Source organism: Mesoplodon densirostris, chromosome 4 (genome assembly GCF_025265405.1).
Source record: "Mesoplodon densirostris isolate mMesDen1 chromosome 4, mMesDen1 primary haplotype, whole genome shotgun sequence".
Lineage (NCBI taxonomy): Eukaryota > Metazoa > Chordata > Mammalia > Artiodactyla > Ziphiidae > Mesoplodon > Mesoplodon densirostris.
In genome coordinates, this window is record NC_082664.1 from 123,181,954 (window position 1) to 123,198,954 (window position 17,001).

The window sequence follows — 17,001 nt, forward strand, 5'->3', positions numbered from 1 at the left end:
GAGATCAGCATGCAGGACCTCTAAGAGTCACTGGATCTCATGTGAGCTCTTTGTGGAAACATCATTATACAGACCTTCCCCATCATGTAGCTAAACCCATGGTTCTCATATCAGTGGGTTGAGCATTTGCTAGTATAGAGGATTTACTGCTATAATAATCAACTTCTCTGCACCTCGTTTCATTGAAATACCAAGATATAAAAGCAAATAAATGTCCCAAATAATTGTGATCAATGGTGCAAGCAGCCTTGCTGTGTCCGGCCCCTCAGGTTTATTTGCTCTCTCCTGAGTGAAGATTGGGCAGAGGTGTGGCTCAGAAGTGTTCTGAGTGTTCGACAAGCTGTGCTCTGTGTGAGGATGTCAGAAGGAAAGTGGCTATTGGCTTCTGTCTATATCACTTGCACTTAATATTTACTGACATTTGGCCTCTGTGACCCTAGAGTTTGCTGGTCTAGGTTTCTCCATCCATCCTCTAAAAGCTGCCATTCCTTAGGCTCTGTCCTAGGCTTGGCTTACTCTACACCCTTCCTGGGACTTCTTATCTATTCCTATGGCTCAGATTACCATTTATATTTGCTGACAACATCTGAGATTTTATCTTTAGCTCCAGACCCGAATAGCCTCCGTGCTACTAGATAAGGATGCGGTACAGGCAACTCTAGCTCAACATATCCCAAGCTGAGCAAACTGTCTTACCCCACAAACTTGTTGCTGCTCCTGCTGTGCCCTTTCAATAAAATGTAACAGGGCTTCCCTGGTGGCGCAGTGGTTGAGAGTCTGCCTGCCGATGCAGGGGACATGGGTTCGTGCCCCGGTCTAGGAAGATCCCGTATCCGCGGCTAGGCCCGTAAGCCATGGCCGCTGAGCCTGCGTGCCTGGTGCCTGTGCTCTGCAACAGGGGAGGCCACAACAGTGAGAGGCCTGCGTACCGCAAAACAAACAAACAAACAAATAAATAAATAAAATAAAATGTAACATTATTTCACCCAGGTGTGCAAGTTAACAACCAGGAAGTCATCATTAACTTTCCACTCTTCCACCCACTACATCCAAGTCAGTCCTCAAAGGCTATTAATTCTTTCTCCAAAATCTCTTAAATCCACCTCCTGGCTTTCACCCCACTCTAGTCCCTGTGCCACAACCTGGCCCACCCACAGCCTTCCTCACCTTAGGGATGACAACTTCTAGGTGCTCCAATTCCTAATTGGCTCTCTCTCATCTTTCCTATCAATTCATCAGAAATTTTTATCAGCTTAATCTTCAAAGTATATCCAGAATCTGATCACTTCTCTACTGCTACTACCCTGGTCTGGTCACTACTGCCTCTCACTTGGATTACTGCAAAGCCCCGATGTGGTTTCCCATGTCCCTCAGAGAAAAGTCTGGAGCCTTTATAATATCCTACTGGGAACAACATGATGTAGTTTTCCACTCCACCTTACATCTCTCAGTTCATATCCATCTCTTGCCCTTTTTCATTCTGTTCCAGCCACATGGGCACTGCTCACTTTCTGTTCTTTGTCCTTCAGGAACAATGATTAATCTCAAGGAGTCTGAACAGTGCCTGGCACTTGAAAGGTACTCAATAAGGGACTTCCCTGGCAGTCCAGTGGTTAAGACTTCACCTTCCAAATGCCGGGGGTGCAGTTACGATCCTTGGTCAGGGAGATAAGATCCCATGTGACTCGCAGCCAAAAAACCAAAACATAAAACAGAAGCGATATTGTAACAAATTCAATAAAGACTTTAAAAATGGTCCACATCGGGGCCTCCCTGGTGGCGCAGTGGTTAAGAGTCCGCCTGCTGATGCAGGGGATACGGGTTCGTGCCCCGGTCTGGGAGGATCCCATATGCCGCGGAGCGGCTGGGCCCGTGAGCCATGGCCGCTGGGCCTGTGCGTCCGGAGCCTGTGCTCCGCAACGGGAGAGGCCACAACAGTGAGAGGCCCGCATACCGCAAAAAGAAAAAAAAAAAAAAAAAAGGTCCACATCAAGGACTTCCCTGGTGGTGCAGTGGTTAAGAATTCACCTCCAATGCAGGGGACACGGGTTCGAGCCCTGGTCCAGGAAGATCCCACATGCCGCGGAGCAACTAAGCCTGTGAGCCACACCTACTGAAGCCCATGTGCCTAGAGCCCAAGCTCCACAAAGAGAAGCCACCGCAAGGAGAAGCCTGAGCTCCGTGACAAAGTGTAGCCCCCACTCCCCACAGCTAGAGAAAGTCCACGAGCAGAATGAAGACCCAATGCAGCCAAATAAATAAATTTGTAAAAAAGCAATAGTCCACATCAAAAAAATCTTTTAAAAAAGGTAGTATTGAATTAATTAATTAATTTTCTCAATCACAAATTCTCATGTTGCTTAATTTTTCCTGTTTTTAATGATGCTATTTGCTATTTCAATATTTTTTTGAAATATGTATTTAGCATCTCAATTTTGGACAGCGTTGACTAGATTTTTGTTTAAAGTGGACAAGAGAATGCAGTGCTCCTACAAAATCAGGAACATTGGCAAAAAAAAAAAAAAAATCTGGGGAACATGTCTGAAAGAAAACTTGATTCCACCCTAGAGTCTTGTTTCAGCCCTGGAGTGTAAACCATACTTGTTCTGACATGAACTAGGAATGAAACTGGGAAGACATACTTTTGAAAGTTCACATAACAATCACCCATGACTTTATAAATGCACCACTCTGGTGAATATTCATAGTCTTAAACCTGAAACTAGAAGGTCAATGAATCCTTTGTTTAAGGTGATATTAAGCTAAATCTCTGTGTGTGAATTGTTTTCATACAGAAAACTCAGTCATTTACATTATCCAGTAAGTCAACACCAACTTCTCAGCACTTACTTGAGGAAGCCGTATAACTACTGCTTTAAGAACCTAGGCCTGGAACTACACAGGGATGTTGAAACACAGGAAGTGACCACTCTGAATCTCTATATGTGATTATATCTTATTCACTTCATTATTTCAATATTTTGGAAAAAAGAGAGAAAATATGAACAAAAGACAAACACTGGAACAAGATGGTCTCTTGCACCCATTCCTAACCATAATATCAAAAATACATTAGAATCAGTATTCTTCATGGCTAGAGTTTTCTTTTTAATTCATTCATTTGGCCCATAGAAGAGGGCCTATAATGTCAGACCAATTGAAATTCTGAGATCTCAAAATTATCATTGCTAGACATACCCAAGGAAGCATGAGGTCTGGTGGTGCCAGAAGGGCTCATACTAGTTTTTTCCAGTGATGTGCTGGAGCTAACCTATAACAGCTGATTTGTAAATTTTAAGGAATTTTTATGAGCTGGTTGAACTCTATGTTAGCTTGAACTCCAAGATGGGAGTATTTATACCATGGAGACTGGCAATTACTGCCAACCAGGATTCCCCCCGCCAAAAAAAATGTCAGCTGTTAAATTACCAATACTACACCACTGGTTCAGTCTTTCAGTCTCTTTGACAGACTTTGCTGAGTCAACAGGGGTTTCTAAATTCCCATTTTTCAGTGTTGGACTTTCTGAAGTATTTTAACTTTCTATAGTGAATCCTATCCATCTACAGGTATAGGTCTTTGATTTCAGTTTGGGTTTTATAGATTTTTTTTTCTCTATGGGCAAATTATTAACAAGCATGAATAACTGATTAGGATTTGGTTTTACATTTATTTACAAACTTTTTTTCTAATTACATGGCATGATTAATAATTGCTGACTCTCTGTCCTTCCCACCTCATGGACAACTTCATGGTCTCTCATACTGACATAATTTAGCCTTTGTAAACTTCAGATTCATCACTTATAAAACGGAGATAATAATAGTACATGCTGCTCACTTAGTTGTTGGGAGTATTAAAGAAATAACACATGTAAAGAACTTAGCACAGTGCTTGGTACATGGTAGTATCTCAGTAAATTTTAGTTATCATGTAGTAACAGTAGTAGTAGCACTTTGTGCTGTGAGGTACGTACACACAAAAAGGTGAGATGTGGTATTTTGGTGGACAAGTATTTTGACCAATCCCTATACAGCTCAGGAACACAAATTAACCAATATTTGCTGCTTGATAGTTTAGATATTGGTGGTCCCTGTCTGAGTGGAGCCCTTTGCTGGTAGAAAGAGATTAGTTGAGTAGTTATCTTCATACTCCCAGAATAGCATTGAGAATCTCTTAGATCAGGAAGATCAAGTTGATATTTTGGAGTTGTAAGACTGAAAGATATTGGCTATTTCATACTTTCTCCTTTCTCCTCAAACTTCCGAAAGCCCTGTTTCCTCACTGCCCATCTTTCCTTTAACTGATGATCATGATTCATGAGAAAATAGAAGCAACCCAGTTAAGACCTTCTTCTTTTCTTTCTGCTAAATATACCAACCTATACATATCTGTACCTGTATTTTCTGCCTTCCTTCCTGTTACTACAGGTGATGGGTTCAAGTTTCTATGTGAGGAATCAGACCCCTTTTTCACTTTCTCAAGGACTTAATCTGTACGAATACCCCCCTTCTCTGTTTCGTCAGTCCTTCCCCCTCTACTGGATCCTTCTCCTCCCAGCTTACAAAAATGTTTTAGTAGCTCCCACCTTACAAAGACTTCTACTGACCTCTTGTCACCCTCCAGCTACTATCCCCATTTCTCTGCTCCCCTTCACACCACATTGATTATAGTCTCCACCCCATTACCTTCCATTCTGTCTTTAACCTACTTTAGCCAAAACTGATGGAAACTGTTTGTCAAGGCTATTAGTACCATCCATGATGCCAAACCCAGTGGTCTCTCATCTGTCTTCATGCTTCTCCAACTTTCAGTGCTACTTGGCAGGGCTGAACTTTGAAAAACCATCCTCTCTTGGCTGCTGCATCACCACCCTCTGGTTTTCTGCCTGCTCTCTAGCCATTCCTTCTTAGTCTCCTCCTCCTTGCCTCTCCTCTGCTTGTTTTCTAAATGTTGCAGTATCCATGTCTTGGCCTTTGGCCCTCTTCTTCCATAACAGAGCTCATCTAGTCCCATGGCCTTAAAATCCATTTCTTTGCCCTTGATTCCCAAATCTGTGTCTCCAGCCCCACCTCTCCAATGAGTTTCACTGTTGCTGTTTAGGCTGTCTACTTAATATATCCCCACTTGGACGCCCAGTGGGAAGTTCAAACCAGCATGATCAAAATAAAACTCTTAACTTCCCCTTTGAAACACAGCTCCTGTAGTCATTCCCACTCAGTAAATGGCACCACGATCCACCTAGTTGTCTAAGGTATTATCCTCTCTGTATCCAATCTACTAGTAAGTCAGTTCTATCCCTAGGCTATAACCCAATCCTCTTTGTACCCTTCTGCTTTCCCTCTTGGTCATTTATGATCAGTTTTTTCCACAGAAACAGAAATTTCTTTGGGGTATATAAATAAGATCCCAACATCCCCTGCTTAATTAGCTTCCTATTAGAACCTTAACTAGCTTCCTGTTAGAAAACAATCCAAAATCCTTACTTTGACCCACAAGACTGTGTTGGCCCCAGCCTGCCTCTCCAAACTCATCTTGCTCCTATACTTCTGCCATTACGCTGCAGTGACGCTGGTCTTCAATGTGCTCCTTCAACTTGCTAGGTTGGACCTCCACTTAGGGCCTTTGCATTTGCTGTTTCCTCTGCCTGTAGTGTTCTGTCTCCACATAGACACTTGGCAGGCTCCTTTCAGTCCTCCAGACTTGAGTTCAAAGTCACTTCTCCAAGAGAACTTCCTTGACCACCCATTCTACAGTAGCCTCTCCTCTCTTGTTCTCTAACACGTGACTCTTTCTGTTTTCCTCACATACCACTATTTGAATTTATCTTGGTCACTTATTTGTGTGTTTACATTTTCTCCTCCCTTCCACCATGCTTGTGAGAATTAAGCTCCATGACAGCAAAGCCCCTCATCTACCTTGTTCCCTTGTTTCCCCTGCACTGCCTCACACATCACCTGTGACTAACCAACAATTGCTGAGTGAATGCATGACCATTCTGGACACTGAACAAGGTATTTCTAAATACTACAAGGGTAAATGTAGGTGAGAAATTGACTGCTACACTGCTCACTGTCCTGTATGTAATGCCACACCCATATGAGAAATGTATTCTAGAATGCAGCATCAGGAAAACTTACTTCTCTGGAGAACCTGCTGTGCCTCTTCCTTTCCCCATATTAGAGCTGTCACTAATGGTTTCCATTTTTGATTTGCCTTGGCTGTTAGGAAGTGGAAAGCCAAATTTCAAACCCAGGACAGCAATAGTAGTTGTTCTAACAGTCCCTTCCTCCAGTTTATTTCCTACTTTTGTTATGGGAAGTATGGTAGTGAGATTTGTTATGTCACCTCCGTTTCTTTTTGGAGAGAAGTATGATTTAAATGAAAACATTGAAAGGGTTGACATCTAGTGTTGACTTGGAGCAATGTGATATTGGATGGGGGCTTTCTGGCCATAAGGGTTCATGTGGTAGTGTGAGCTTTGTGTCGTTAGGGGTTTGCTGTGATTCATATTTGTGGATTCCCTAAGGTTACTTTAATTAGGACTTACTTGGCTATCAGAGCCCAACCCTCTGGATTGTCAGACTTATTTGTATTTGTTGATTTGACAAGTGTCACTTCCGAGTTATGAGCCGAAAAGCTGCTGCATCTTGAGAGTTTGTTATTCTCTTCCTGTCTCAGGAGCGGAAGAAAGATGCCTTTTAGTTTAGGCTTAAAATGCTATGCCTTGATCTTAGGCTAATTCATGAACCACACCCTCCCAAGTTTCAGAGGAACTGTTCTTAATTGTTGTTTCGGTCTGGGGATGGTTCTGAAGTTTATGGAGCATAATAGGTAATGCTTCTCCCTAATATGACAAAATTAAAATGTAACTCTTTTGAAGTCCAGAATGTGTTGGTATTTTAATTGATTAGTTATTTTATATATTTTGCTTGTAGCAATAGCATTCATAAAATAGCAACAGGGAAAGCATACATCAATCCATTATTATTGAATGTCTTGATGCTTGTATTAAATCGATGTTGATGGTGTAAAGAATATATACATGGCTAATTCATGAGGACATCATAGTGGACAAATCTCTTTGAATAGTTAAAGTATGCTTTTAAAACAGCCCTCATGGCTTATATGCAGTGTGGAATAATGCCACTGTATACAAGAATTGTACCTTAATTTAAAATTTTCTCTCAAATAAGCATTGTAATTAAGTATTACTGAGAAATTTGATACAAAATTAAATTTTAATTTTTGATAGTAATTTAAACATTGGTACAAATAATTTTTTTTTTTTTTTGTGGTACACGGGCCTCTCACTGTTGTGGCCTCTCCCGTTGCGGAGCACAGGCTCCGGACGCGCAGGCTCAGCGGCCATGGCTCACGGGCCCAGCCGCTCCGCGGCATGTGGGATCCTCCCGGACCGGGGCACGAACCCCCGTCCCCTGCATCGGCAGGCGGACTCTCAACCACTGTGCCACCAGGGAAGCCCTGGTACAAATAATTTTGAAGAAGGGGCATAGAGGAAAATTTTTTGCAAGCTATTCTCATCCAGGAAGCAAAAGTTTGAGTCTTTTGGTAACCAAATCCAAGCGTACATACATACATACATAAATCCTGTACGACATTGATTTTTAAGATTAATCTGTTGCAATACAGGTTTACCCACACTAATGTGGGTTCAATTTTTTTTATATGAAAATTAGGACTTACATAAAGATTTATTAATTTGTGAAGATTAATTTGTGAAGATATTTTATGAAAGAATTCCATAGTACTTATAAGTAATAATATAAGTATAAATAGTACTTATAAATAATAATATAATATAATCTTGTATGATGTAAAATATAATAATATAATATCTAATATATATAATAAGCTGTGTTTACATATAACTTTATTAGAACATCTATTTATCTAATATTTTGCCTATGATCTTCTTTTCAGCATAACTTAAACCACTATAGTCAATGGTAATTTTAATTTAAGCTACCGTAAGATCACTGTTAAATATGTATCATAAAGTTTGGGGCATTTACCAAGCATATTTGAAAGTGAGATTGACTTATTCTGTCTGGAATGTCCTTTCATTAGGATGAGTAGCAAAGATCGGTATGGAGCAACTGAAGGTATACCAGTCACATAATTTACTAGTAATTATTCATTCAGGAGTATTAATAATACCTTGCCAGAATTTTAAAAGAACCCTGGAGATTTGGACGGGAAAAATTATAAAGAGGACACATAAACTATCATTTAAAATCCATAGAGATAGTCTTTATTTGCCATATTTTCAATTCAAAAGCAAGAAACTTTTCTATTCCACTTCGACAGTGCTGAAGGCTCGAAAGTCTTTTGCCTCATTGTTTGTGCATATCCTGGTGTGCTGGCCAAGATAAGAAAAATCCAAGGTCTGAAATCCTGGAAAGTTCATTATGGAAGTCAGATGGTTACTGATTCCTGAAGCAAATGCTGTGCATTTATCTGGGTTCCAGGATGAGTAGCCTGTTTTAAAAGGAGCAATCAAGAGCTTCTGCCATGAGCACTGAGGGCCGTCAATCTCATAAAGTGAGGCCAACGGTATTTCTGGAACTTTGTGTAATCAAGACTTGACAACAAAGATTAATTTTCACGAAATGAAATGGGTTGGATTCTCTGACATTAAAACTGAATTCAGAGAAATAATTGTGGGTATCTCGGCAGCTTTTAGGTGTAAGCTCAATTATGTCAGGGAAATCTGGTTTTGTTCCTGGCCATGCCCCTCCCTGCTTTTCTTCTCCCTCTTTCAGTACTGAAGCTAATGACACACTTGATGTGTCATAGGTGAATGACAGTCTGTAAATGCCAAGGAGGACAGAGAGTTAGATGGAAAGCAGCCCTCTTCAGGAGGTAATTGGTAGGCTCAAGATTGCTATAGCAGAGCACAAAACAACCGTCAGCAGGGGAGATTAAAGAAGTTTCTGTAAGAGGGAAGCAGCTATCTCTTCTTCCCACTTTTCTTCCTCCCACCCTAGTTTTCCAGGATGCAGTCATTGGAGAGCTTACTAGAAATGCAGATGGTTTTAAAATTAGTGCCAAAGATCACCTATTTATTTTTTTAAAACTCTCTTATGCATTGTTTTTTTTTTTTTTTTTTTTTTTTTTTACGGTAGGCAGGCCTCTCACTGTTGTGGCCTCTCCCATTGTGGGGCACAGGTTCTGGACACACAGGCTCAGTGGCCACGGCTCACGGCCCAGCCGCTCTGCGGCATGTGGGATCTTCCCAGACCAGGGCACGAACCTGTTTCCCCGGCATTGACAGGCGGACTCTCAACCACTGCGCCACCAGGGAAGCCCTGCACTGTGTTTTAGTTTTGACTGTGGCAACAGAAGAAGGTGTGAGAACAGCCTCAGCTCTTTCATTCCTGGGGCTGCCATATGAGTTGTAGGTGGAGGTGTCTTTCCTCAGGACCCCGTGGCCACATGTGGTTCTGCCACCTATCTGCTTTGGTATCTGGCAGAGAATGACTGATGTTCTGGGATCCTCCATGGAATTACTGACTGACTTTGTTGGCTGGGTTCCCTGGGGCTACCAGGACTGACAGGAAGCTCTGAAAATGAAGAGGGAAGTCGTTGGATATAAAATTCATAACTGAAGATTGTCTGAAGGAGATCTTCCTGCTTGAAAGGGGATCGTTTTAAGTGTAAATTTTTGATTCTGTGTGTCTAATTCATCTTGTCTTTGTCGTCTTGTTGCCATTATCAGCACATCATTATCAGTGAGCAGCTCCCAACGGTGCTTTCTTATCTGCTAGGGCCGGTCCCCCGGGAATCCTTTGTCATCTTGGTGTCCCTTCTCAGTGCACTCACTGAAGCTCCTCCCAACCTTGGGTACCCTCCCTTCACGCAGACTAATTTCCTGATCTTTCCTTCCCTGAATACCACCCACATCTGCAATCTACCATACAGCTCAGTAAGTAGTTGCTTTCCAGTTAAGCGGTGTATGTTAGCTTTGTCCCCCAGTCTAGAACACAAGTTCCTTGACAGCCAGGGACAAAGAATAGAGGCGGTGAGGAGACCCACTTTTCCCCTTCTGTATTATTTGAGAATCTTTACCTTGTGCATGTGTAACCTATTAAAATAATTTTTAAAGATGCATTTCCCTTCCAGGTTTCATATCTTATAAAACACAAGAAGCAAAACTAACAAAAATATCCATATAGATTCAGCATGATACCAAATACATTCCTTCCAGATTTGATAAGTGCCTTTTGCTCTGAAGGGAAGATAAAAATAAATAATAGTGGTAATAGTTAAAAAACAAAACCTGTCTGGCTGAATGCTAATAATAGTGACTTTACTTCATGTGGGGAGCTTCCAGATCAATATAAAAAAGAGGTACTGCACATACAAACCAGTGCTATTTACTTAGCAGCTCTCAAATGGGAATAAGCAGACATCAGCTATCAAGTTTCTAGCCTGGAAAAAATCCACAAAGGCCACTGAACACAAGACACCATGGGGACATTGTGCAGACAGTTCATAAAAATAACTTGCCCAAACATTTTTGGAAACTGATGCAAGCTGTACTGTGGCTCTGTCTGCTTCCTTTGCTTTATCCAGTAACAATGAAAAGAGGCCAGGACTATGAGAACTTGGATGCTACAGGAGATACCCAGTATTCACCACAGGGAAAGTACCAATCCTGTGTTACATGAATACACACAACAAATTATAATTCACTCTAATAACCAAAAAGAATGCATCAATCTATTCAGAAATATTTCTTGAGCACCTAGTACATGCTGAGTACTCTAGGGAATTCAAACATATATCAGTTATTCCCTAGTTTTAAGAAGTTTGAAGTCTAGTAGTGAAATAATGCTTGTTCAGAACATATGTATTAGTATCATCTGAGAAGTTCAAAGTAATCATTCTGAGGATGGAGAGATCACTTTCAGTTGAGTGATCAGAGAAGGCTCTACTAGAGAGGTGGGCACTTGGAATGGATGTATGATTTTAAAAAACTTTTTTATTAAAGTATAACACACACAAAAGTGTACATATCATAAAGACTACAGGCTAACTGAATTTTCACAAACTGAACACATTAGTTATGTAGCCAGCACACTAGTTATATAATCAGATAGAGTAGTGCAATACTCTAGAAGCTCCCTTTGTGCTCTCTTCCATCATTCTTGGGGTGGGGAATAGGATTTTGTTAGATGAATGTAGACAGAGAGAAAGTTACTGGAGGAGGGATCAACATGCATAAAGGTATGGAAATTAAAAGGCAAGACCCATGTTTGAGGAATGGGCTGAAGAGTTATTTGCTTGGAGTGTCAGCTGGAGAACAGGGTTGGGTTCATGTTGTTGAGCCTTAAATGCCAAGTAAAGGAGGTAAATTTTATTCATTAGCTGATGAAGATTTTTTAGCAAGAGAGGAATATTTTGTAAGATTTTTTGATGATGGTTGGTAGTTTATTGGTAACAGGAGAGGTGAGACTAGATATCGGGTGACCGGTTGGAAAGCTTCTATAATACCCAGGTATGAGATAATTTTGGATCTGCAGTGGCAGCTGAGGACAGAGGAACTAGCCATCCACAGATACTATGAAGAGCCAACAAAACTGAACGGCTGTGGATCTTGAGGAAGGAGGAGGAGTCAAAGAAAATTTCCTTCCATAGAACTAATCAAGAGAAAATTTATTAATTTTCTCAAGTACTGCATTGTTACTTACTATTTTGTTAAGGGTTAACACGGTCTTTAAATACTGTCTCTCCAAAAGAGTTCTGAAAACTTTCTTACACTATTTGAATAAAACCTTGAGTTATTCTAAGGAAACTCCAAAGAAGCAACTGACCTTTCAGACAAAAAGAGTACTTTGCTAGTCGGAAATGTGGATTGTTTGTCTTTTCAAATTGGTGAATGCTAGAATAAACATTTTGCTGGGAAAAACTGACTCCAAGGAAGACTTTTGAAGATGTCACTGTAACAACAAATTATTGGGTGTTGCTCACTTGCCTGTTTACCCATCCTTCCCTTAAATAATTCTCAATAATCCAGATTACTGGGTAGGATGAATTAATTTCACTGTATGCTTTTACCAGTAATGTGTTTCTACAGGAAACAAAATTTTTTTTTGAAGAAAGAACAGTATTTTTTTCTTTTACAGCTTTTTATATCACTTTGGCCATTGTTTAATTAAAGCTCTCCCCCTCCATTTTCCATCTCTTTCGCTCCAAAGTAGTGGTTTATGGACTCCACAAATAATTATTGAGCACCTGACATGTGCTTTGATTTTTCTATAACATCTTTCAAAGTCTGTTCTTAACTATTTGTATTTCTGTACAACCAGCACCTTATTCTTTAGAAGCTGTTTTTTTTTTTTCTGTAGTTTCTGATGTGCGTGGTTGTTTCCAGATACTGGGAACTGTGTAGTAAAACATCAGCAGATGTAAGGGAAGTTGCTCTTGAAAGCCGGTGTGCGTGCAGGTGACCAGGAGTGCTTTCTGGGATCAGAGGGAAGGAAGGGAACTCTACTTGGGAAAGAGCACGTGGCTGGGAAGAGGAAGGGAGTCTGGGAAGATGAGAGCTGGTGTAGTCTGGACCCCATGCTCTCTCTAGACCTGAGGCTCCATCACCCAGGTAGGCGGGCGCCGATGGTCTGGAGGCTGCCTCTTGCGTCTCTCCAGACCGCTGGCCGCCCACCCCTGCCACTCCTCCATCAGAAGTTCCAAACTTTTTCTCCAGCAGGGAGAGGAAGGGTGTTATTAAGTTTGAAAGGGAAGTCCCTCCCCCTTCCCGGATTCCTACTGGTCGGGGCCGGCCCCATCCCGCCAGGGTCGCAGGCGGATTGGCTGTGGGAGGGGAGCCGCGCCGCAGGCTCTGGGCCGACCGCCGCCAGGGGCCGACAGCTGCCGGGGGCCCCCAGGTGGCAGGCAGGTGGGGCCCGGACCGCCAGCGCTGCCGTCTCCTCTGCGCGCTTGCAGCCCTCAGACTCTAAGGTTCCCGCGAGGATCAGACGCGCCGCGCTCAGCGGGAGAGGGACTGCCCCGACTTGGCCATGAAGAGCCTCAAGTCCCGCCTGAGGAGGCAGGACGCGTCCGGCCCCGCGTCGTCCGGCGCCACCGCTGCCGCCAGCGCGGTGAGTCCCGCGGCCCGTGGGCGCCCCAGACTCCCGGAGCTGCCCTCCCGCGAGCCGCGGAGTCCTCCTCTGCTCGGCTTTGCCTCAGAGAGTCCCGCTGGGTCGGCCCCGGCGCCTCCTCCTCCCTCTTCTGTCCAGGGCTCCGCGTCGGCCCGGAGACCCGGGGGACCCTGCCCACCGCCGCCCCCGGGCCTCGACGGATCCCTTTCCCGCCCCTCATCCCGGGGTCTCCCAGCTCCTGGTCTTCGGGATTGGATCGCACCCTCCTCCTCAATTCGGTTTTCGGGGTTGTCCCCCACCCCGGCCCTTCCCCGGCGACCCCAGCCCCTCCCTTATCCCGGGCTGGCCCCCGCATCCCACGCGCGCTCTGACTCGGCGTGATTCCGCGGGGCCCAGGCGGGCGCCCCTCTGTCCCCGGAGCTGCGGGCCGGGCGGGGGCTTGGCGCCCCGCCGTCCAGGTGGGCAGGGCAGTGGACCTGGCGCCGCCCCGCCCGGACTCCGGACCTTCCGTGGGTGAGCGCTGCCGGGCTGGGTGGAAGTCGTGTTCTGGACGCTGTCGCGAGGTCCCTGGGAAAGTTTGATTTCTGAGTGAGGCAGATGGAATCGGGCGTAGTTGTAAAGACAACGCCCCCAATGGGTGGTGACCCTGGAAGTGAAGGTGGTTGTCCTGTGGGACCGTGTAAGTCTCACCTGTGGGACAGACCCGTGTAGACCTCCATTCGGCGCAGATCTGCAGCCCGGCCTCAGTGTGCACGCTAAGAAGTTCTCAAGGCCTCTCTTTAAGTTGGCAGGAGAACAGAAATCTTGAGAAACAGCCTGACTGCAGATGTTGGGATTTAGATAATTTGGCAAGTTAGAAGAGTTGGCCATATCACCAACATTCTGTATTATTAGAATAAACGTTATTTTAAAAGTCTTGGAAGAGTCAGACACGTAAACGAGATGTAATGCTCAAAATGCCTGGTTGCCCATTTGGAGTAATTAAAACGGACCTTAATAAGTTTACATAGGTTTTACCCAATGATTATATACTTTTTATGAGAATACTAATTAACCTGCTTTGGCCTTTGAGTGAATTCAGAACTGTGCCTTTCTCCCCACCTGACTATTTCTAGGATGATTTTACTTGGACTTAAAGGAAATTGTGGCGAAACTTGACTCTAATTCCCAACTGAAAAAAACAAACAAAAAGGAATAGCTTCAGATGGCATGATATTTGATGATTTGATATTGTTTAATAAAGCATGAAATTGTTTAATTAGCCCATAGAAGGAATGATTACTTTCACGTTATTTTTTAAAATAAAATAATTGGCAGAAACGTCATTTAGTGATATCAGAGGTCACTATAGGTAGTTGAGTTAAAGATTCAACTTCTTTGTAGTGCAGGTTGTTTTCAGCTTTAAAGATACACTTTGCTAGGATTATTCACAGTATTATACCCATTTGGTTTGCACAACGATCCACATCCCATTTCTAGGTTTGTACACCTTAATTTTAGCCTGTTTTCTCTTCTAGAAATGCAGAGTATTTAGTTGTTATTGGTATTATCAGCATGCCAGTTTGCACTTTATACATTTGGCACGTGAAGCGCATCTCTCTGAGCTTAAATCTTCAGCATTTGTTACACTGAGCATTCTGTTATTTTTCTTAAAATAACAGCATAAAAATAAAGAGAAATATATGGTATATAAAAAAAATAGAATCTACCTGCTTAAAAAAATGAACATCTCTCAGTATTAGTTAAATATTCAAATAAATCTTGTAAAATATTCAAATGAAAATAAATGAGTGTGATGACTAATAAAACCAAACCAAGCATTGATAGAGTACAATACATGTACAAGGGAAATAGATTCCTTCTGCTTTTCAGTCTATAAACCATAATCTCTAATGTCCTGTTTGGTCACATGTGTATGTATTGTTATGACTGAGCATCGTTTTTTAAATCTTTGTGCCTTCAAAAATATTTAAATTTTATTTATTTGCTTTTGAATAGGTAACATAGCACATGGCTTAATATTTAAAAGGAACAAAATAATTTACAGCAAAAAGCCCCTCTCCCACCTGTGTCCTTCAGATTTTCTGCCTGCCCCCCACCATTCCTCAGAGGCCAATGGTGTTATCAATTGCTTGCATATCCCTCCAGAGAGAGTTTAGCATATACAAGCAAATATTAATACAAGTATTCACCCTTTATAGAAATGGTAACACATTGTACCCGCTGTTCCATATATTTTTTTAAACTCCAGTATTTAGGCCCTTTCAGAGCATCCCCATTTGAACCTTTTCCTATAATAAAAAATGCTATGATGAATAAACCTGTATATATTTCAAGTGTGTGTGTGTGTGTGTATATATACTTGTAGGATCAGTTCCTAAAAGTGGGATTGGTGGGTTAAAGGATATGTGCATATGTAATTTTAAAGAATGTTGTTAAATTTCCTCTGTGCATCATGTACCCAATGTGTGAGCAATTATCACTTTGCTCAGATTTTTAAGTTTTGCCAGCCTGATAGGTAAATACAGTATCTCAGGATAGTTTGAATTTGTATTTCTTTTATTATGGGTGAAGTTGAGTATCTTTTCATATTTTTAAAAGCTCCTTCCATGTTCTTTTCTGTGAACAGTTTACCCTTTCCATTTTTCTATTTGGTTGTTGATTTCTTTCCTATTCATTTGTATGTACTTTATATCGGAAATTAACCTTTTATTTTATTTTTTTAATTAATTAATTTATTTTTGGCTGCATTGGGTCTTTGTTGCTGCACACGAGCTTTCTCTAGTTGTGGTGAGCGGGAGCTACTCTTTGTTGCAGTGCGTGGGCTTCTCATGTTGCAGAGTACAGGCTCTAGGCATGCGAGCTCAGTAGTTGTGTGGCGTATGGGCTCCATAGCGCAAGCTCAGTAGTTGTGCACAGGCTTAGTTGCTCCGCGGCATATGGGATCTTTCTGGACCAGGGCTCGAACCCGTGTCCCCTGCATTGGCAGGCAGATTCTTAACTACTGTGCCACGAGGGAAGCCCTAGCCTTTTTAATATGAATGTTTTTTCTTAATTGGTTGTTTGTCGTATGACTTTGTTTATGGTGGCTTTTGCTATGCAGAGTGTAGTTATTTTTGTACAATTAAATTTATCAACCTTTTATTTTGTGACTTTTTAAGTTTATGTTATATCTTGGCCTTTCCACTCTGCAATATTAAGCAAAAAAAAAAAAAAGAAAAATCTCCCTGGTTTCATCTAGTTTTTTGTTCGTTGTTTCATTTTTACATTTAACTCTCTAATCCATATAGAATTTATTCTGGTGTAAGGTAAGAAGTATACATCTTGCTTTCTTCTTTCTCTTCCACTTTCCTCTCATGGCTACCTATTTTGAATCTTAAAGCATTCATTTAATCATCAGGGAAATGATTACGATTTGTACAACTTTTTTTTTTTTTTTTTTTTGCTGTACGCGGGCCTCTCACTGTTGTGGCCTCTCCCGTTGCGGAGCACAGGCTCCGGACGCGCAGGCTCAGCGGCCATGGCTCACGGGCCCAGCCGCTCCGCGGCATGTGGGATCCTCCCGGACCGGGGCACGAACTCGTGTCCCCTGCATCGGCAGGCGGACTCTCAACCACTGCGCCACCAGGGAAGCCCCGATTTGTACAACTTTGAGAAAAAATTTTAAAATGTGTATTTCATAAATAGTTTTCTTCATGTATTTATTTAAGCTTATCTGGAGACACATTAGAAATAGACTGAGGTATGTAAATATTTTATGATATTATCATATGTGAAATATAGCATATTAGCTTAACATGCTAAATTATAATTATATGTTATATAAGGCATTTCAAATATTCTGAGTAGTACCACGGTTATAAATACGTCAGTGAGT

At 42.1% G+C, this 17,001-nt stretch overlaps 1 protein-coding gene across 1 annotated transcript in view; it reads left to right on the forward strand.

Annotated features, from left to right (window-relative positions):
* Positions 1-12,849: 12,849 nt before the first annotated feature.
* UACA (uveal autoantigen with coiled-coil domains and ankyrin repeats) overlaps positions 12,850-17,001 on the forward strand; it is an 80,414-nt gene continuing 76,262 nt past the window's right edge. The window contains exon 1 of the mRNA XM_060097081.1: positions 12,850-13,124. Coding sequence (XP_059953064.1) covers positions 13,044-13,124 — 81 coding nt within the window. The 5' untranslated portion in view covers positions 12,850-13,043. The remainder of the gene's footprint in view (positions 13,125-17,001) is intronic.